We start from the raw sequence: 23,707 nt of genomic DNA on the forward strand, positions 1-23,707 counted from the left end.
ATGCGTCTTTTTGATCGCGTGTTATTCCACTTTTTGTTTGGCGGTATGGTGATAAAGCATTGTTTTTTGCTTTGTTTTTTTTTTTTTTTACCGTGTTCACTGAAGGGGTTAACTAGTGGGACAGTTTTATAGGTCAGGTTGTTCCGGACGCGGCGATACCAAATATGTGTACTTTTATTGTTTTTTTTTTATTTTTTTTATAATATTTATTGATGGGTACATTATATTTTTATTTTTGGTGTATTATTTATTTATTTTTTTTTATAATATTTTTGCACATTTTTTTTTTTTTTTTTTTTTTCCACTTTGACACAGTTTATACACTTTATTACTTTGTCCCACTCTGGGACTTTCACTTTTTTTTTTCTGATCGCATGCATGGCACAGGAATGGAGCACCATCCCTATGCCATGAAGGCTGTCAGAAGTGCACAGTGTGAAGATTGCTTGGAGATGCACTGCGCATGTCCAAGCAATCTTCCTGCTCTCTGGTGACCCGGATGTTGTCATGACGACATCGGGTCGTCATGGCAACACCCGGGAAGCCTTTGCAGACTGCGCTGGAAGCCGGAAGAGGAGGTGACTATCGCCGATCACCTCCCCTTGCCCCCGCAATGCCACGATCGACTTCGATCGCAGCATCGCGGGGGTTAATGTGCTGGGAGCGGTGCAGGACCGCTCCCTGCACATAGTACCGGGTGTCAGCTGTGACAATCAGCTGACACCCGGCGGCGATCGCGCCCGCACAGCCTGTGTGCGCGCGCGATCGCGATGACGTACTAATACGGGTCTGGCTCTTAAGTCCCAGGGCACAGACGCGTATTAGTACGTCAGATGTTATTAAGGGGTTAAAGGGAATCTGTCAGTTGGACCAACCCTCCTAAGCAGTCTATATGGCCATGCAGGTCATAGGAAGCTGAATAAAATGATACCTTGACATCTGCGATCTGATGTCTTATCCCAGAAATATCCATGTTAGCCTGGAACAGCTCATTTACATATAAGACAAACATGAATTTCTCTGGAATAAGACATCGGATCGCAGATATCAAGGTATCATTTTATTCAGCTTCCTATGGCCTGCATGCTCATATAAATAGAGTTGATCCAACTCACAGATTTCCTTTGAAAAGAATTGGTCAGCAAGATTTTGCTATATAATCTGAGAGTGGCATAACGAAGGGCACAAGACCCGATACTAGGTTATGTATCCCTTATTAGGCTTTGTGTTGTAGTTTCAATACAAACAGTGTTTGTGACTGCCAGAACTATAGCTCAAGCGACCAGCAGTAAGGATAACCTGGGTAACCTCACTTCCACCGATTAGCAGCTTGCTCACAATGCATAGTGTACACAGGGCGCTGCCAGTCACCGATGTGGTCAGGGTTAGACACAGAGCAAAAGACCGCTCTGCTACACCTACATCAGACAATACATGAATTCTATGAAAACTACAACAAGCAGTCCAGTAAATGACACATCCCTGGAATCAGGCTTTCTTGACCTACAGTATGTTATGCTACTCTGTTTATACAGCAAAAACCTGCTGACAGATTCCTTTTAATTATATCAAGTTTGACCACTTTGCAGTTTGTAAACTTCTTGGATTTATTTATGCAATTGCACTTTAGAGTGGTTTGTTTATAAACCAATTAGGTGAACAATAGTATCCTTCTTTCCCTTCCCTTTTTAATACTTTATCAATCATCCTTAATTAGGATACAATAAAGATTACAAAGCTTTATAATATCTTGGAATAGTCTCCCTTGAGGTTAGGTTTAGATTTGCTGTAGGAGTTACTACTCTTATGGAATTTGGCCTTTGTTTCTGTAAACTTATTCCATGGATAGGTAATAATTTGTCTATTTGTTGAGAATAACATTTTCAATTGGATACAGACAAAAGGCAAGTATTACATTTAAATTGTCCCTTATAATTGCTACTAGCAAGTGATGAATTAGAGGGACCAGGTAAGTGTGTCCTTAACACATTATATATGTCCATGGAGCCCTAGCTACTTTAATTGAATGGGATTGGTGTACTAAATGGACAGGTACAGTAGTAGTAATGCATACATATTTTTTATCCCCCCCCTAGTTTATACAGATTATGGTTCTCTTCACAAAACAGTATTTTGTAATCAGGAATTTTGTAAAATAAAACCAACTCATCGATGAAGTGAAAATATTTCCACTATAATCCCAGTTAATAAATACTGGTGCAAAATACAGACATGCAAAATTGGCCATTTCTCTGCCTTATTAAGGTTAGTGGTAAATCACAAAGCTTTAAATGATAAATTGTCCAATAACTTGGTTAAGCCCTTGAAGGTTTGTTTTTTCTTGCAAGTGGCTAACTTTGTCGTACTTAATAAATATAACAGTTCCCTAGCACTTAGCAACGCTGATTATACAGCTTTTTTTCTCTAAGCTCAGATCAGATTTATCTTCTTGGCAACAAAAAAAAAATGTCTTGGTTTGGCTGTTAAAATAAATCTCTTTCAAAAAATGTCCATTTTTTTAAATGACTGTTTGTGTCTTGATTCCTAGAAAATTATTATCGACCTTTCAAAAATGTCTAAAAAAAATCCTATTCACACCTTGCATTACAACACTGGTTGTTTTTTTAAAAGGATTCTATCAGCAGGTTTTTGCTATGTAATCTGTGGACAGCATGATGTAAAGGCTAAAACACAGATTTCAAGGATGTCTCACTTATTGGGCTGTGTGCTGTTGTTTCAATACAATTAATGTTTTATCACCAGGTTATCATCACTGCCTGGACTACAGCTCCCGTGAGCCCTGGTCTGTGTACTAGAATGTAGTTTGCTTTGATTTATCACTCTAGAAGCACTTTACATGGTGAAATGATCGACTGCTTTACATTTGTATACTGTATAATAGAAGAACTCACCAGACAAGAACAGAAACAGAGGAAAAGCCACATACAGTTTATTAAGAATTGAGATAAATATGTACATCCTTTCCATGTCACTGGCTGAAATTTCTTGTATATATTAAATAAATAAAAAAAATCAATGAAGATAGACATTGAAATGTATTCAACTTTGAACCTTGGTACTTTTCACACTAAACACAACTATTACATCTTCTGTGCATTATCCTGTCCTGCAGTGGAAAAATACATTAGTAAACTATTCCAAATTTCTCCTAACCCAATGACAATAAAAATGCATGGGATTTATATATGAAAAAGAGCTTGTTTGGATCAGGTGACCCTTGGAAACATAGGATAACATACATCCTGTGATATTTTCAAGCAACCAGTCATAACCTCTGCTGAATACTGAAGTGACTGTATAACGATCCGTCATAATGCTACGCTAAATGAGTTGTACGAGATAATAAAAAAAAGTCGGTCTATAAACAGCGCCACTTGCAAATGTAGTCTTTCTTAAAATTATAAAGATATCTATACAAACTATACTATATACCTAAATATACAAATTCAATGGCTTTTGTTGTGCATAGTGTTAAATGGAAGCTATCATCAGAAAATTACATTGTTTAAATCAGGTTTTTACTGTATGTGTATTTAAAAAGGCAATTGTTTTATTTTTCATATCATGATCTTTATAAAAAAAAATTAAAAATTGTGATTCTGCAGGATTACAATGACAGGTAACTACTAGTGTTGAGCGAGTATGTTCTGTCCGAGTACGCTCGGGCCGAGCTCCGAGTATTTACAGCTGCTCGGTATTATGGTTGAATCGCTCCCGTGTGCATGATTTGCGACTGTTTGACAGTTTTAATACATGTGAGGAATGTCTATTTCTTACACATTCCTCACATGTAATAAAGCTGTCAAACAGTTGCAAATCATGCACACGGGAGCGATTCAAGCATAACACCGAGCAGCTATAACTAGTCGGAGCTCGGCCCGAGCATACTCGGCGAAAGGGTTAATAGAACATACTCGCTCAACACTAGTAACTACTCTATACCCAACTGATAACACAAATTCCACCAATAACAATAGGTGATGTCACAGCTGACCCTGCTCCCCCTCCATTCACAATGACCTTTGTACAGGCTTATTAGACACTTCCATATAAAAGATGGGGGTGAGATCTGACCATTGTGGTTATGTACATGTGTTGTTTCCTGAAACAAAAGGAAGTAGAACTCTAAAAAAAAAAACAGTGGTCAGTGTGAAAAGTGCAAGATTTCAAATTTTTAAAAATTTTAATACAGATTTTGATATGTTAAAAAATGCCAAAAATGTTTAAAGTATACATTTAACACAAAAAACTGTATTAACCAAAAGGTCATTTTCTGTCTTCTGATAGCTTCCCACATTGTGATATTGTTCTTGTGTGTTAGTTTGAGAAAGGCTACATCTGTATATCCACACACTGTGCCTAGTATTGAATTGACTAGAATATCACATACAACACAAAAGTAGCGCTGTTTCTAGGGAAAACAAACCTTTTTTTTTTCTATTCGCACACAACCCCTTTAGGACTAAGTTTACACATGGCAGAACATTTTCTTTGCATATTTGTTGGCAAACACATGGCTCAATCTGCATTGTGAAATCTGCAGCACAAGAGTACCACCTAAAGAGCATGCTCTAGATTTAAAAATAGACAGCATGCCCTTAAAGGGGTTTTCAGGGTTTAGAATATTGATGGTTGATGGTTAGGATAAGCCATAGATATTAGATTTGTGGGAACTCCTGGAACTCTTACAAATACGGTGTTTGCAGCAGTCTCTCCACTGTCTACATCATGGCGTTTACCTACCTGCACACCGTCTAGGCAATAGCAGTGGTCCAGGGTATTGCAGCATTGTCTCATTGAAGTAAATGGAACAATGGTCCAATACCATGCATCATTATTACATTGTAGAGGATTTTCAATTCTGCACAGAAAACTAGCAATTCTTGTACTAAAATTGAAACTTAAATAATTTAAAGTTCGTGACTGACATGTGGTAAGTTTTAGAAAAAGTCACAGTGATCGTCAATATAATTTTTTACAGGTAGTTGATATTTGATCAAATTAGTATTTAAACAAATGACAAGATATGTTCCTGAAATGAAAACTAATTATATAACCCTACAAAAAGTTCAAATGCTGTGGATAACATATGCTGAACAGAATTCTTATTGATGGTAAGTGGTACTAGCTACTGTCAGAAAGTGGATATTGCCACCTGTGGACTACACAACTGTATTGACCTGTAGGTGACGTCTCCACTGCTGTATGTCTATTATCAGGATCTCTTACTAATTATGGCATGGTGTAAACATATAGGACCATTCAAGGGGGATTTGAAATTATAGTTTTCTTTTTTATACGTTGTGACAGTATGCTCTAAACACAAGGGCCCATTTCAGAGGACAAGCCTACAATTTATAATATACATACCAGACATCTTAGAATATTTTAGCCATCTATGACTTGAAGTCATAGCTTTCCAAAAGGAAGATAGGTTTTCTCTGTGACACAGTGACTGCACTCGTTAAGGTCAAGCTGGCCATTTGACTACTGCTAAAGTAATCCAACTAGATATCTACTTAACTAGCGAGAGAGTTAGCAAAGGAAAAAAACTGCAATGCTTCAAAGCGGTGTTCAGAACATCAGTAGCCTTCATTAGTGCCTCCAGAATGAGAAGCAGCATCAACAATAATGTCTGTTCATTCTAGAGCTCCAGAACATAAAGCTGAGGGCACCACACACTGGTGGTGGATTATAGTCCTTGTGTTATTTAAAGCATTAGAAATATGGACATGTGTCTCCAAGAGCTTTCATGACATGGCCTCTTATCATGTGAAAACTAAGTCAACTTGAATAATATGCCCAGTAGTAAAATGGCCTCATATTTTAGTGAAGATTGGGAATGTCTTAAGTGAAATTGGTAGACAAATAGTGAAATATATTGCATTTCAGTCCACATTTCCAGTAATTCCAGTTTCAATATGAGTTCCAGGCCAATATTCTCAGTTGCAGTCATAAACAAAATCATAGTTGCTAGGTTCCTTTGGAATAGGAGGTGGTACATCAGGAATCTGTATATTTTCCAGGTCTAGGAGGCGCAGCTTTATTTCCATGCTAAGCAATGTGTCCATATCGTTCCGTGTTTGGTCACTGATCATGTCTTTTCCAAGTAATGCATTAAGTCCATCTGTCCAAATACAATACTGTGAAGGAATGAAAGATTTCATGGATAAGTAATGGCAATAGGGAATGTTCAATTATCCATTCACCAATAGTTTCCAACCAGTGGCTCTGCAGCTGCCCTGACTGCCTATAGGAGGGAGTTGGGGCCACCACTGGAGGTCATTGCTCCAATGGATGTGATATTTTGTTTTTACCAGAACTATGGTCAGCTAAAGAGGTACACAGTACAACAAGTCTGTAAACTAAATTTATACTATATGAGAACATAACTCAAATTATGTAGAACAAAATTGCTGAACTCTATGTTGTCAATGTTTGCTAAAAAGAAAAATGTCAAAACTTATTTACTCTCATACGGATAATTTCATGTCTAGGTGGAAATTCTCTGACATTATCGCTACATGGCGTATTTCTCTACTTCAGAGCTCTAAGACAGGCATGTCACAGTATTCTGTTAGCACCATTAGGCCTCGGCTTTGACCTCTAGTAAATTGGGTTCTAATCTCTTGAGCTGGTGTAAATGTAATGTAGCATTTCACTCAATAATATGACAATCTCACTATTGCAAACGCAATATTTTAACCACTGAAATCAGCACTTTGTCTCACCTGCTCACATCAGCTCTAAGCTATGGCCTAAAATCTTAATATTGCATGATTTCCATTTGAAATCCTAACCATGGTACTGATGATCTTTGTACCACAGATAAGAAAGGCAGAATTTAAGAGCTGTATACCCCTGGGAGATGCATTATGGAAGAGCCATGAATGAGGGGTCATGCACTGAAGCAGTGTTGTCACAAGGGACTGTGATAAAACATTTTACTGACAGTGTAGTGAATAAATTATAGAACCTCCTGGCAGAGAAGCAGAAATAGAATTCTCTAATGTTGTAGCCAGAAATTTGAAACCTCCAAAATGAACAATATTTAATGTCTATTTATACAAAATCAATAAATGTTAAATGCACAGCCAATTCAGTGGCTGAAATGTTATTAAATAAATAGCATGTTTACTAGTTATTATGAGCTTATGCATTTTTGACATTCACTTACCTCATGTTTATCAGGGGCAATGAAATTTAATTGGCAGTTGGAATCATACATGATTGAAAAAGCCAACTCAAGCACCTCCTAAATGAAGAATAATGCAGAAATGAATGTGTGAGAAGAAACAAAAAAGCAGATACTTGAATCATAGCTGATGTTAGGATTCGTACAATATATCGCTTCCTAAAATTCCCATATCCTATTGTTCTATTTATCAGCAAAGCACCATTCTTTCCAGAGCTAATGTCACCCTTCAATCGTCCCATGTATCTTTTAAACCTTGTGAAGAGCTTTAACATGTAAGGCTGTGTGCCCACGATGCGTTTTTTAAGCGTTTCCACAGCGGCAAAAACGCTGCAGAAACGCTTAAAAAACGCATGGTAGAAGGCCTGCCATGTTCCCCAATGTGCTGCGCACATGCTGTGGAAATTTACGCTGCAGATTATCATTGCGGAAAAAAACGCAGCACTACCAATTATTTTGCGGAAGCGCTGCGTTTTCACCGCCATTGACTTGCATTGGAACGCATGGATTCCGCATCACTGTATCTGTAGATGCAGAATCCATGCATTTAAATGAGCTGATGGTACCCCGGTGTGGAGGACAGGAGACTCTCCTCCGGACCCGGGTACCATAAAACCTGTAAAAAAAAGAATAAAATACAAAAACGAATATTATATTTACCTTCTGATTGTCCGTGGTGCGCTCGTCTTCACTTGCAGGCAGATCGTGGTGGACTGAAGGACCTGCGCTGACATCATAATCATGTGATGGCAGGTCCTTCAGTGTTCCGCGAGCTGCCGGCAAGCCAGGACGGAGCGAAGCAAGACTCCGGGGGCCATCGGAAGGTGAGTATAGATTTATCTTTTTATTTTTTACCATTCTTTCGGTCACACTATATAAATCCATGCCTGTTGCATGGATTTATATAGTGTGACCAAGTTGTGAAGCACTTTCCAAGTGATGCTAAAATCGCTTGGAAAGCACTTGTCAACCCAAATGCGGAAATGCATGTGAAGAACGCTTCACATCTGCATGTCCCTGGCAGGAAAAACGCATGTACAATCCGCATGTGTTTTTTTCTGCCAGTGGAGATGCAGAAACACTCAGGAAAAATCCGGAGCATTTCTGCATCGTGGGCACATAGCCTAACTTTTATTTCAGATGAACTTGCAGCAGAAGTGTCTGCTTCTCGCTCCTGTCCATTGAATGTTACCTATCTTAGTAATGGAAAAATCTGTATTCACAGAAGACAGCTTTTACTCATGAATTTAGAATTTTGAGAACAAATGATCAGTCCAGGAGCAGAAAGAAGCGGATCTGTCTCATAAGATATATTACAAAGTCTCTTATTTTCACGTGCACTATTATTTATGAAGGACAATTAAAACGTAAAAACGCACATGCATTTCCCAAAAGAAGGATTTGCCGATCACATTTCTCAAACCGATCACAACGCTCTCCTCATGCCTGTGCCGTAGTTTTAGCAATGTTGGATCCGTTATCAAACAAACTGGAAAATCTTATGGGCTTCATTAAAGGGGTTGTCCAATGAACAAAAGTTCATTTTAATCAATAGATTTTGGAATGATAATAAGTTCCGCAATTGAATGTATTTAAAAAAAAGCTCCTGTGCTGAGATAATCTTATAAATGTGCCCCTGCTGTGTACTGTGTAAAGGCTGTGTCTGACTGTACAGGAACATGGTCTGATCATACCACAGCTCCTGGGGAGGGGAGGAAGCAAAAGAGTATACAGACATTACAGCAGGGGATCACAGCTGATTCTTTCTTTGAAGTCAAACATTGTTTAAAAACACAGTGAAATGTTTTACCTCACAAAAAGAATCAGCTGTGATCCCATACTGTAATGTCTATATACTCTCTTGCTTCCTCCCCTGGCCAGGAGCTGTGGTATGATCAGACCGTGTTCCTGTACGGTCAGACACATCCATTACACAGGGGAACATTTAGAAGATTATCTCAGCACAGGAACATTTTATTTAAACACATCCAATTGTGGAAGTTATTATTATTCCAAGATCTATTGATTACAATCAACTTTCGTTCATGGGAAAACCCCTTTAACTGAACCCTGATGCACAGTGGGAAAAAAAAGTATTTAGTCAACCACCAATTGTGCAAGTTGTCCCACTTAAAAAGATGAGAGAGACCTGTAATTGACATCATAGGTAGACCTCAACTATGAGAGACAAAATGAGAAAACAAATCCTGAAAATCACATTGTCTGATTTGGAAAGAAATTTTGTTCAAATTTTGGTAGAAAATAAGTATTTGGTCAATTACAAAAGTTTATCTCAATCTTTGTGGATCTGTAGACACGTGTTTGACTGAAGGTGACTCGATTTTAGATATCTATTGGCCAAACAGCTATTTCTCCCAATACACGCACACATAAGAATGCTTGGCCATAGTCTTTATGTGTTTTCAGACTCTATCAGGGAAGAAGTGGAGGCCCCCATATACAAGAGAAAGTAGGACAGTCCCACTGAAATCAGATTTGGCCAATCTTTCTCAAATGTGTATGGGGATCCTAAACTCCTAACTTTACACAGGCACACAGGCCTATTTAGTCTAGAAGTCCAAAATGGCGGGTCCTCTGTGTCTACAAGCACTCCAATAGAGATCCATTCTAACCAAAGCCAGGCAATCTACATCTACAGTGGTGGCCAAGTTCAAGCTGCCCTGCAGTCCGAGGGTACAACAGTGTCAACCCGTACTATCCATCGGCGTCTGAATGAAAAGGGACTGTATGGTAGGATACCCAGGAAGACCCCACTTCTTACCCCGAGACATAAAAAAGCCAGGCTGGAGTTTGCCAAAAATTACCTGAGAAAGCCTAAAACGTTTTGGAAGAATGTTCTCTGGTCAGATGAGACAAAAGTAGAGCTTTTTGGCAAAAAGCATCAACATAAGAGTGTACAGGAAAAAAAAGAGGCATTCAAAGAAAAGAACACGGTCTCTACAGTCAAACATGGCGGAGGTTCCCTGATGTTTTGGGGTTGTTTTGCTGCCTCTGGCACTGGACTGCTTGACCGTGTGCATGGCATTATGAAGTCTGAAGACTACCAACAAATTTTGCAGCATAATGTAGGGCCCAGTGTGAGAAAGCTGCGTCTCCCTCAGAGGTCATGGGTCTTCCAGCAGGACAATGACCCAAAACACACTTCCAAAAGCACTATAAAATGGTTTGAGAGAAAGCACTGGAGACTTCTAAGGTGGCCAGCAATGAGTCCAGACCTGAATCCCATAGAACACCTGTGGAGAGATCTCAAAATGGCAGTTTGGAGAAGGCACCCTTCAAATATCAGGGACCTGGAGCAGTTTGCCAAAGAAGAATGGTCTACAATTCCAGCAGAGCATTGTAAGAAACTCATTGATGGTTACCGGAAGCGGTTGTTCGCAGTTATTTTGGCTAAAGGTTGTGCAACCAAGTATTAGGCTGAGGGTGCCAATACTTTTGTCTGGCCCATTTTTGGAGCTTTGTGTGAAATGATCAATGATTTGATTTTTGCTTCATTCTCTTTTGTGTTTTTTCCTTGCAAGCAAATTAAATGAAGATAATAATACCAAAGAATTTGTGATTGCAATCATTTTCAGGAAGAAACTGAGTATTATCTGACAGAATTGCAGGAGTGCCAATACTTTTGGCCACCACTGTATAACTCATGCTAATAGAAATGATACTTGATTCTAAACAGAGTAAACCAATTTCATTCCTACCTAGATTTTTTAGTTTTGAAAACACATAGCAAGTGATTGGTTATACAAGAAAAGGCACTTTTTCCATTAGTAATATGGATCGTGACACTTCAAAGGCTCACTATATAATTATCTGACTATGAAGCTTCAAGGCAACTATACAGGTGATCTTTTAATTATAGACTTGCTTAACACAGAGACATAATTTATGCCACTGGAAAGACACAAGGAGCTATAATGAAAAACTATAGGAAGGCATGAGAATATTTGAATATAATATTGATATGCTTTTCAGATATCTCACCTTATTTTGCTTGAGGGCTCCTTTCTCCTTCATGTGAGGACAGTCCTTACCAGTCAATATTGCTTTAATGTCTGCTACAGGCACTGTAGGTAAAAAAACAGCATACCATTATCAAAAAAACCTATAAAGATTCAATCACGTGTAGTTTGGACACTGTCACTTATGGAATGATCACAAATATCAGTAGTGTCAGTTTATGCATGAGTTTGACACAACTGAAAGAAAGGTTGTCCACCAATCTGGAATCCACAACTGGCCAAAAAAACGATACACTCACTATTTTTAATACAGCTTCTGCTGGTCCTTTTTCTGTAACAAGCCAGAGGAAAGGTTGTATATATATGTAAAATTATATTTATTTGTGCATTTATAATTCAGTTGTGAAACTAATTTAATTCACCGACAGGAAATGGTTTGACATTTCAACTGCAGAATTGTGAATGCAACTATACATGCTGTAACTTATTAGTGCTAGCAAATAATATATTACAAAATGTTCATTATTATTATATGCCCATACTTTAGGCTGGACAGATGTTAGGAAGTTTGAATTTATCATAAATGTGCCGAGATTTAGTTTTAAAACTTCAGTCTAGTGTGGCCTACGGGATATGTTACTGTCGAAATACCATAGAGAACCATAGAGAATATTTTATGTTACCGTGGACCCACTGGTTAATGTAGTTAAAAATGAAACTCTGCCTCTCTGCATAATTACACAGTTTACATTAGCTTATACTGAGGTCGGGACTGATCTTAAAGAAGTTGTATTATATTTAAGACGATAAATGCTTGCAAAGTAGAATTCAGCTTAAAGGGATTGTCACTACTGGGATAACCCCTTCTCAATCCACATCTTTGACCCAAGTGCCTGCATTATTAGATATACACATGACATATCAGACAATATGCTGTTTTCTTAAAGGGAACCGGTCACATAATTTCAAGCATCTAAACTGTCCTCAGTGCGTTGTTAGTGATGCAGTATGCATCACTAACACGTTATTTTCAATAAAAACTGTGGCCTATTTATGTACAAAAAGCATTTTATATAATTATATTGTACCTGCTCCTTTAGTCATAGGGTTGTGCTTCATTTTATGTTCAGTCACGAGTGTCGCTGCCCACTCAATTTGATTGATTTCTCTGGTTGCGCCGACGGCACTAGAATCCCTCCCTTGTGCAGTGTGGCACTTGGAGCTAAGCTTGTGCAGTGTAGCCAGCCGCGCTTCGCATACGCAGTGTCGATTGGTGAGCCGCGCATGCGTCGTAACGCGCAACTCCCCACTACGCAAGTGCAGCCAGCCACACACTGCGCAACCGCGGCTCCAAGTGCCACACTGTGCAAGTAAGGGTGACTACATACTGCGCAAGTGCGGCTCCAAGCGCCACACTGCACAAGCGCGGCCGGCTACACTGCGCAAGCGCGGCTCCAATCGCCACAATGCGCAGGCACGCCCGTCTGCACACTGCGCATGCGCGGGATTCTAGTGACGTTGGCGCAACCAGAGAAATCAATCAAATTGAGTGGGTGGCGATGACCGTGATTAAACAAAAAATGAAGCACAGCCCTATGATTAAACGAGCAGGTACCATATAACTATATAAGGTGCTTTTTGCACATGATTAGGCTGCGTGTTAACGTGTTAAAATAACGTGTTAGTGATGCACATTGCATCACTAACAACGCACTGGGGACAGTTTAGACGCTCGAAATGAAGTGACAGGTTCCCTTTAGGTAGAAAAATATATCATTCTCAATGCATTGAAGCAGAAATGATTCTTGTTACTATTTTTTACCTGTGATTGTTATTGCTGGCAATGCTGTGTGACCTATACAGTTATGCTGGTGTAAGCAGGGGTCTGTTATGTGGTTCTGACACTTGAATAAATTCTCAAAAAGTTCTGAAAAAAGGAGCAACTAAGGAATTTGAGGGCGTAAAGACAGTCCCTGGGGACGTGTCCTGGCGGGCATGCAGTGAGGAGGTGACTCCAGAGAGCTCTATTTTTAGGCTGCAGTAGTGAAATGATGAGAAGCAGGAAAATCTGCAGAGAGGATGATGAGGCATCATAAGAAATCAAAAATGGCACCCGCGAGTCCTGTGGCCGGAGACAGCGTTATGGAAGAGTAGAAGCTGCTGCCAGACTGGAGCAATACACTCAAAGGCAACATTCCAGAGCCCACAGGTCCAGAGGTCACTGACAGACAAGCGGAGAAGCAGGGAGATGTCCCCAAAAGGGTACCAGTCTGCAGCAGTAGAACTGGAGGAGGAGGGAGGAGAGGACGTCTCTCAAGCCACAACATCAGCTGCTAAGGGGGCACAATCCTGCATCATTAACCCATAAGAACACAGTAAGTGTCCCTGGTAAAAATCCTCTGGGGGACTCCCCTTCTCTATTGGATGTTCTAAAAGCTTCTAATAAATGCAATACCACACTGGCTACACTAACAGGCCAGGTAGGCTACATCCAAGAGACTGTATCAATAGTCCGGCATGATGTACAAAAAGTGGCGGGATGTACAAAAAGTGGCGGAATGTACCACCGCAGCTGAGGGGGAAAGACAGTAAGTTGGAGGATGCCTTCCCTCCGGTCCACAGAGACATTCAGAGCCACAGTCAAGCAGTCGCCACCTTACTGGCCAAAGCTGATGATCTTGAAAATCGCCCAAGGTGTAATAATATCTGGGAGTGAGAGTCCCTGAGAAGGTGAAAGGGAGAGATCCAGATGATTTTCTTGAAAAATGGCTAGTTTTCTGTTGAAAGAGCCCACAGGGTCCCCACAAGACATGGCCCAGTGGGTAGACATCCTAGATCCATTTTGATAAAGATTTTACACTATGACGACTGGGACATCATCTTGAGGAAAGCCAGGGAAAAGCAGGACATTTCACTTGGAACACTGAAGATATCCTTTTTTATGGACTTTTCTGTGGAAGTTCAGTGCAAAAGATCCCTATTCTTGGACATAAAGAGAAGGTTGAGGGCACTTGGAGTGCATACTCTATGATCTACTCTTCAAAACTGAGAGTTATCACCCTCGTTCTACCTCTTTGTTTGAATCTCCAAAGAACGCTTTGAGATGGCTGGACACTCATAAATGCCAGATTCGACATGATGCCGTGTGAGCGAATAGACCTCAAGCCTCTGTGGGCAACACTAGATATGTAGTTCGAACATTGAGTGCTTTAAACATATATACAGTATGTCTATAACTTTTTCTCATGACAGGTTTAATGTGGAGTTTTTTGCTCAGTATGCTACTCAGTTTGTACGCAAGCTACAGTACAGACCAAAAGTTTGGACACACCTTCTCATTTAAAGGTTTTTCTGTATTTTCATGACTATGGAAATTGTACATTCACACTGAAGGCATCAAAACTATGAATTAACACATGTGGAATTATATACTTAACAAAAAAGTGTGAAACAACTGAAAATATGTCTTATATTCTAGTTTCTTCAAAGTAGCCACCTTTTGCTTTGATGACTGCTTTGCACACTCTTGGCATTCTCTTGATGAGCTTCAAGAGGTAGTCACCGGAAATGGTTTTCACTTCACAGGTGTGCCCTGTCAGGTTTAATAAGTGGGATTTCTTGCCTTATAAATGGGGTTGGGACCATCAGTTGTGTTGTGCAGAAGTCTGGTGCATACACAGCTGATAGTCCTACTGAATAGACTGTTAGAATTTGTATTATGGCAAGAAAAAAGCAGCTAAGTAAAGAAAAACGAGTGGCCATCATTACTTTAAGAAATGAAGGTCAGTCAGAGCGAAAAATTGGGAAAACTTTGAAAGTGTCCCCAAGTGCAGTTGCAAAAACCATCAAGCGCTACAAAGAAACTGGCTCACATGAGGACTGCCCCAGGAAAGGAAGACCAAGAGTCACCTCTGCTTCGAGGATAAGTTTATCCGAGTCACCAGCCTCAGAAATCGCAGGTTAACAGCAGCTCAGATTAGAGACCAGGTCAATTCCACACAGAGTTCTAGCAGCAGACATATCTCTACAACAACTGTTAAGAGGAGACTTTGTGCAGCAGGCTTCATGGTAAAATAGCTGCTAGGAAACCACTGCTAAGAACAGGCAACAAGCAGAAGAGACTCGTTTGGGCTAAAGAACACAAGGAATGGACATTAGACCAGTGGAAATCTGTGCTTTGGTCTGATGAGTCCAAATTTGAGATCTTCGGTTACAACCACCGTGTCTTTGAGTGACGCAGAAAAGGCGAACGGATGGACTCTACATGCTTGGTTCCCACCGTGAAGCATGGAGGAGGAGGTGTGATGGTGTGGGGGTGCTTTTCTGGTGACACTGTTGGGGATTTATTCAAAATTGAAGGCATACTGAACCAGCATGGCTACCACAGCATCTTGCAGCGGCATGCTATTCCATCCGGTTTGCGTTTAGTTGGACCATTATTTATTTTTCAACAGGACAATGACCCCAAACACACCTCCAGGCTGTGTAAGGGCTATCTGACCAAGAGAGAGAGAGATGGGGTGCTACACCAGATGACCTGGCCTCCACAGTCACCAGACCTGAACCCAATCGAGATGGTTTGGGGTGAGCTGGACCGCAGAGTGAAGGCAAAAGGGCCAACAAGTGCTAAGCATCTCTGGGAACTCCTTCAAGATTGTTGGAAGACCATTTCCGGTGACTACCTCTTGAAGCTCATCAAGAGAATGCCAAGAGTGTGCAAATCAGTCATCAAACAAAAGGTGGCTACTTTGAAGAACCTAGAATATAAGACATATTTTCAGTTGTTTCACACTTTTTTGTTAAGTATATAATTCCACATGTGTTAATTCATAGTTTTGAGGCCTTCAGTGTGAATGTACAATTTTCATAGTCATGAAAATACAGAAAAATCTTTAAATGAGAAGGTGTGTCCAAACTTTTGGTCTGTACTGTATGTGCACAGTTTGTGCGCATTATGGGGCTTTTAATGCAACAGGAGCTGGAATGGAGTCATCAAAATGTAGATATATGTTTATTTTGCTCATTGTTAGAATTATTCAAAACCATTCAGTGCATACTCTATGTCTCATCCCTTACTAGTAAGGGTAGGATTACACTGGTTGGGTGAAGGAAGGGAAGGGGGGTTTGGGTTGCTGGGGGGAATGGTCTATCTGACATGGATTTCTAATTATTTAAAAAATATTAATCTGAAAATTGCGACATGCATTTGTATTCGGCCCCCCTGAATCAATACTTTGTAGGACTACCTTTCGCTGCAATTACTGCTGAAAGTCTTTTGGGGTATGTCTCTACAAGCTTTTCACATCTGGAGGTGACATTTTTGCCCATTCTTTTTTGCAAACTAGCTCTAGCTCAGTGAGATTGGATGGAGTGGTTGTGAACAGCAATTTTCAAGCCTTGCCACAGATTCTCAATGGGATTTAGGTCTGGACTTTGACTGGACCATTCAACCACATGACTATGCTTTGATCTAAACCATTCCATTGTAGCTCTAGCAGTATGTTTATGCTTTCTTCTTGCCACTCCACTTTCATAAAAGCCAGATTTGTGGAGTTTATAACAAATAACTGTCCTGTGGACAGATTCTCCCACCTGAGCTGTGGATGTCTGCAACTCCTTCAGAGAGACCAAGGGCCTCTTGGCTGTTTTTCTAATTAGTGCTCTCCTTGCTTGGGATGTCAATTTAGGTGTAAGGCCATGTCTTGGTAAATTTGCAAATGTGCCATACTCCTTCCATTTTTGAAAGACTGATTGAACAGTGCACCCACCGTAAGATGTTCAAAGCTTGGGTTATTTTTTTATATATATAACCTAACCCTACTTTACGCTCTTCCACAACTTTATTCCTGACCTGCCTGGTGTTTTCCTTGGTTGTCATGATGTTGTTTGATCATTAATGTTCTCAAACAAACATCTGAAGCATTCACAGAGCAGCTGTAGTTATACTGAGAATAAATTACACACAGGTGGACTCAATTTACTAATTATGTGACTTCTGGAGGCAATTAATCACTCAGGATTTTATTTAGGGGTATGAGACTACAAGACTACAGGCGGCTGAATACAAATGCACGTCTCAATATTCAGATTTATATTTTTAAAATAATTAGAAAACCATGTAACATTTCATTTACACTTCACAAATACTTGCTACTTTATGTTGGTATATCACATAAAATCCAAATAAAATACATTTAAGCTTGTGGGTGTAATGTGAAAAAAATGTGGAAAAGTTCACGGGGTATGAATAGTTTTTCAAGGCACTGTAGATGTGGATTCCAGATATAGGACTTAAATCTTTTAAACATTTGTGGCAATTCCTTTAGATGCAGTGCTTACAAGTAGTATTCAACCCCCTGCAGATTTAGCTGGTTTGATAAGATGCAAATAAGTTAGAGCCTTCAAACTGCAAACGAGAGTAGGTTTTATGAACAGAAGCATAAATCTTACAAACCAAAAAGTTATGTTGCTCAGTTGAATTTTATTAAATTTTAAACATAAAAGTGTAGGTCAATTATTATACAACCCCTATGTTTAATATTTTGTGGAATAACCCTTGTTTGCAATTACAGCTAATAATCGTCTTTTATAAGACCTGATCAGGCCGGCACAGGTCTGTGGAGTTATCTTGGCCCACTCCTCCATGCAGATCTTCTCCAAGTTATCTAGGTTCTTTGGGTGTCTCATGTGGACTTTATTCTTGAGCTCCTTCCACAAGTTTTCAATTGGGTTAAGGTCAGGAGACTGACTAGGCCACTCCAACACCTTGACTTTTTCCCTCTTGAACCAGGCCTTGGTTTTCTTGGCTGTGTGCTTTGGGTCGTTGTCTTGTTGGAAGATGAAATTACGACCCATCTTAAGATCCTTGATGGAGGAGCGGAGGTTCTTGGCCAAAATCTCCAGGTAGGCCGTGCTATCCATCTTCCCATGGATGCGGATCAGATGGCCAGGCCCCTTGGCTGAGAAACAGCCCCACAGCATGATGCTGCCACCACCATGCTTGACTGTAGGGATGGTATTCTTGGGGTCGTATGCAGTGCCATCCAGTCTCCAAACGTCACGTGTGTGGTTGGCACCAAAGATCTCGATCTTGGTCTCATCAGACCATAGAACCTTGAACCAGTCTGTCTCAGAGTCCTCCAAGTGATCATGAGCAAACTGTAGACGAGCCTTGACATGACGCTTTGAAAGTAAAGGTACCATACAGGCTCGTCTGGAACGGAGACCATTGCGGTGGAGTACGTTACTTATGGTATTGACTGAAACCAATGTCCCCACTGCCATGAGATCTTCCCGGAGCTCCTTCCTTGTTGTCCTTGGGTTAGCCTTGACTCTTCGGACAAGCCTGGCCTCGGCACGGGAGGACACTTTCAAAGGCTGTCCAGGCCGTGGAAGGCTAACAGTAGTTCCATAAGCCTTCCACTTACGGATGATACTCCCAACAGTGGAGACAGGTAGGCCCAACTCCTTGGAAAGGGTTTTGTACCCCTTGCCAGCCTTGTGACCCTCCACGATCTTGTCTCTGATGGCCTTGGAATGCTCCTTTGTCTTTCCCATGTTGACCATGTCTGAGTGCTGTTCACAAGTTTGGGGAGGGTCTTAAATAGTCAGAAAAGGCTGGCAAAAGATATCTTTAATCCACACATGTGAAGCTCATTATTCTTGGTGCCTGAACTACTTCTTAATACTTTAGGGGGACCAAACAGAATTCTTGTGGTTTGAGGGGTTGAATAATAAATGACACTTTGAATTAACTTTTAACGTTTTAAAAACAAAAACCAAAAAAAAAAAAAAAATTTGCTGCAGTGCATTTCCCACTTCCAGGCTGATCTACAGTACAAATGTCACAATGCCAAGTTAATTCCGCATGTGTCAACCAGCTAAATCTGCAGGGGGTTGAATACTACTTGTAGGCACTGTATGTCAAATATGAAAGATGGAAATACCCCGTTAAAGATATTTTTATCACAACACTTTCAGATAAACTTCATAAACAAGGCAAATATTTAACAACGGACAGAAATTCATGACTTCCAGAGAGCACATCAACCAACTTTTACCATCTTATGACAATTGTCACCCCTGTGGCAGTGCTACTTCATACATTTTGTAGGAGTAAGACATAAATGAAGAATAACTTATGAAAGCATGTAGATGGCAGGAGATCTAGAAAGCCTTATATTATTTGTTATTGTGAACTAATTGCCGATAAGCCCCTTTCACAACCATTAATCCTAAAGAACAATGACACTGATTTGTATGGCCGTAGGGGGATATAATGTAATATTCTATATTCTTCCATTATTTATTTTAGAGATTTAAGATCCAATGCACTATAGTTTCAATCAGCAAAAGCAGTCAGATTAATTTTACATGCACAAGGACCTGCATTTATGTTTACAGCAGATGCCAAGTTCCCAGCAGTAATTACATTAGGCTGGAAATCCATTGAAAATCTTTTATTTTTATCCTCATAAGCCCTGACATGTTTTAACTGGAGAAAGATTACATGCCGATTAATAAAAATAGATTATACAGTACAGCAAGTATTTTACATGTTATTGTAACCCAAATGAATTATGCATCACGCATAAGACAAAGAACAGCTAAAACCAGCAACCTCTAGCTGCATCAACATTTTCATTTTATCAGGGTTTCTTAATACACTACAGAAGGTAATATTTGCTCACACGACTGAGTAAAATGAATTGTGAAAAAGAATATGTGCCAGTTACAAAGCTTAAAACTTGGGAGCTACAGAAAATATGACTTTTACTTCAGTTTAACTATTAAGGAGGATGGACCTATAATGAAACTAATGCTGCAACTATTGTATGTGACAAAACGTTAAAATGAGAGTTATAATATGACATTAAAATCTTCATGTATAGTATATCCCACCAACCAGGCTTAACATAATAAAGGGGTTATCTGGGACAAAAAAATTGATAACGCACCTTTGGGGTTGGCTATCTATATCCAACAAGCAGTGTCCCACCTCTCAGCACTCTCGGATCAACTGCAGTGTTCGGATGAGCATCACTTCGCCTACATCACTTACCAGGCATGGATCAGTACTTTTAGTAGAGGCTGCGCCTGGTAATGCAGCTTAGTCCCATCCACATGAATTAAATAAAGCTGTAGCTGTCACGGTTACACCCCTCAATGTGTCTGGGATGCAGTTACAGACAGCTCAGCCATCCAATCTGGTACAGGGGCGTGCTGAAGCCGTCAGTACTTTGGTTGACAGCTCGGCCATCCAATCTGGTACAGGGGCGTGCTGAAACTGTCAATGTATTGATTGACAGCTCGGCTGTCCAATCTGGGATTGGGAGGCACCGGCTATTTCCAGGTGTTCACTATTCCAGGTTACTACCAGGCTACTTAACTGGGCTGTTTCACCCAGACCTCTGCCCAACGTACATTCAGCTTGTGTGAGGTTTGTTTCTGTGTTCTGTGTATTGATCTTCTGTTGCCTGACCTTGGACCTTGTTCTGACCATCCGTCGGTTTAACCCCTTCTGCTCTGATCCACTGTCGTTCTGGTATTCTGACCTAAGGAACGTTATCTGACAAAGCCTTTGTCTCTTCCCTCTGTTTGTCGTACCCTCCTGGCTTTGACTTTGGACTCCTTGACTATCTCGTCTCACAGCTTGGCTGTGAAAAGTGACTCCGCGTCACATTAAGTCTGGCCCATATGTTTTTCTTTTTCGCCTGTATGGAAACTGTTCACACGCTCAGTGACCAGATGGCGAATCTGAAGCTGATGACTCAGGATCTGGCTAAGGAATGCCAGAGTCTGGAATCATCACAATGTCAGTTGCAGGGTCAGATAATTTATTGAAGACCTCCTACAGCCCTTCACTGCCAGCAGTGGCTGTGACGTCAGTACCCTCTGATGTACAGGTAGTCTCTCCCGAACATGTAATAGCCCTCCCTGATAAATTTTCTGGAAAGAAAGACCAGTTTAGGGTCTTCAGGGAGAGCTGTAGGTTATTTTTTACCCTGCGCCCCTGATCGTCAGGGGAGGAGTTCCAGTGGGTGGTAATAATCATGTCCCTACTGCGAGGGGGCCCTTGGACCTGGGCATTTTCCTTGTCCCCAGAACGGTATCTGTTGACGCCTTCTTTGACAGTTTAGGACTGATATATGACGAACCTGACAGGATCCAGGTCACTGAGGCTAAGATCATGAACCTGGCACAAGGGGGTCGAACAGCTCAGGACTACTGTACTGAGTTCCAGCAGTGGTCCACGGCAGTTCTGTGGAACAATGCAGCTCTCAGGTGCCAGTTCCACAAAGGCCTTTCCCAAACCCTTAATGACGCCCTGGTCTTTCAAAATGCTCCTTGTTCCCTGGTGGAGGCCATGACCCAGGCCATACAAATGGACCGTAGAATCCGTGAGAGAAGAGATGAACAGCAGGCTGCCCATCATATTTCCCCGGAGGAAGTCCATTTACCAGAGGTGGAGCCATTGGAGATTAGAGATGCCAGTCTTCTCGTCGTGGAGAAAAGATGTAGACAAGATCTCAGACTCGGTCTGTACTGTGGTCTCTCGTGACATTTTCTAAAGAATTGCCCAACTCGCCCTCAGGTCAGCAAACAGTCAGGAGAACGTCTGAGTCTGGGTGACGGCCAAGGAGGTCACCCAGACTCCCAGGTACCTTTTTCTTCCTCCATTAAAGTACTGATAAATACAGTGTTATCATTCGAGAACCAGGTGTTATCAACATTGGCATTCATTGACTGTGGGTCTGCTGCTAACTTTATTGATTTGGGACTGGTTCTGAAGTTAGGGTTAGGGACAGTTAGTTTAGAAAGACCCATTCACATCTTCGCCCTTGACAAGACACCATTATCCCGGAATTTGGTCAAGAAGGTAATGGTGGATTTCAAGCTCCAAGTAGGAGCTCTCCACTCTGAATCCATCTCATGTTTTGTGTTGAATAATTTACCTGCTGGGTTGGTACTGGGGTTTCCATGGTTGCAGATTCATAATCCTGCTATTGATTGGTGTCAGAGTGAGATTGTTAAATGGAGCTCCAATTGTGGTAACAAATGTCTTGAAGGGTTTGTCCACTACTATTAATAATTGGCCAATCTATTCTTATGTTAAAAAGAAGTGTCTTTGTAAATACCTTGCGTTGCTCTTAGCGCCGCTCACAGGCAGTATCGCTGGCCACTCACAGGCATCATGTGAATTGTCTCTAAATTCTGGAGAGCTTTTTGTAGTAAACTCGGGATTGACTTGTCATTTTCATCTGCTTACCACCCTTAGACAAACGGTCAGACTGAGAGGACAAATCAATCTTTGGAACAAATTTTAAGGTGCTTTGTGGCGGCTCAGCAGGAGGACTGGTCTTTGTTTTTACCTCTCGCTGAGTTTGCATTTAACAGTCGAGTGAATCAGTCTACTGGAACCTCACCGTTTCTGTAATTATGGTTTTCATCTCCATTTTGGTGAATTTTCTAGGATTAGTTCTGAATGTCCTGCGGTGGAAGTTTCCAGACAAAGACTTGGGGATGCCTGGAAGGAGGTTAAAAAGAATATTGGGACTGCTCAGATTCGCCAAAAACAGAAGGCCGATATAAGATGTGCAGTGGCTCCTGTTTTTAAGATCAGGGATAAGGTTTGGTTGTCGTCCAGGAACATTAAACTTAAGGTGCCATCGGCAAAGTTGGGTCCAAAGTTTATTGGTCCATACGAGATCTTAGAGGTGGTCAATCCTGTGGCATTCAGATTAAACCCAGTTCATAAGGACACAGGCACCCTTAAGGGACCTGGCAATACAGCCTTCCGCATCCTGATAATCGTGCGAGACCATTCTTTTTTCTATGATATGTGGCTGGAAAATCTTTGTGAATGAGCTTAATTACGCTCATACCGCCAGTCTATATATTAGTTGACTGATATTGATTAACAGCATTTGATGCCATGGACACAGGGTGACTGATATTTATTAACATCATCTGTTGCCATGGTCATAGGTTATACTTGAGCGATTTGCATATTGGATATCCATACGCTCCCTTTGTACTGATGAAGACAGTAGCCTCTGTTATAGCCATAATAAGCTAAACCATGATAGGGGCCTATTAGAGGGCATATGGCTTTTGGCTCTGTATCTGGTAGAGAGAGTGGTATCAAAATGACAAGTTCGATTTCTTTTTTAGTCAAATACATGATATGGTACAAACAGTGTTCATGTGGACATATTGAAATGTCCCCCTAGATGTCATTTGGCACTCTGTGATGCTCACAGTCTTTCTTGTTATATACATAGGGGCTACATTGCCCCATATGTGCTCATGTGGTGATTGATGCGTTTGTGTGTTTTTTTGTTGCACACGTTGTTTTGGCTACAGCACCATGTGTTAACAGTTCCACCTCGCCTGGAACCCAGTTCTTGTTTGTCTTGAGTGTTACAATAGTTTTAACTTCTTTTCTAATAAAGATATTAATAGTCCAATTTTTGCTTATTCACATTAGAGCTTCCCCCATCCCTTCGCA

The 23,707-nt window shown here is 40.7% G+C and overlaps 1 protein-coding gene across 6 annotated transcripts in view; it reads right to left on the reverse strand.

Moving 5' to 3' along the window:
- Window positions 1-3,787: 3,787 nt before the first annotated feature.
- The window catches only part of ELMO1 (engulfment and cell motility 1), a 525,215-nt gene continuing 505,295 nt past the window's right edge, over window positions 3,788-23,707 (reverse strand). For 5 of the 6 annotated variants that reach the window (XM_073678246.1, XM_073678245.1, XM_073678247.1 and 2 more), the window contains 3 exons: window positions 11,219-11,301; window positions 7,199-7,276; window positions 3,788-6,164 (listed from right to left, as the gene is read on the reverse strand). In XM_073678246.1, the coding sequence (XP_073534347.1) occupies window positions 5,964-6,164; window positions 7,199-7,276; window positions 11,219-11,301 (362 nt within the window). In that variant the 3' untranslated portion in view covers window positions 3,788-5,963. The remainder of the gene's footprint in view (window positions 6,165-7,198; window positions 7,277-11,218; window positions 11,302-23,707) is intronic. The other variant, XM_073678248.1, reaches the window with a different exon arrangement.

Source organism: Phyllobates terribilis, unplaced genomic scaffold (assembly GCF_046119375.1).
Source record: "Phyllobates terribilis strain yellow unplaced genomic scaffold, ASM4611937v1 Scaffold_4__5_contigs__length_816908805, whole genome shotgun sequence".
In the NCBI taxonomy this organism is placed as follows: domain Eukaryota; kingdom Metazoa; phylum Chordata; class Amphibia; order Anura; family Dendrobatidae; genus Phyllobates; species Phyllobates terribilis.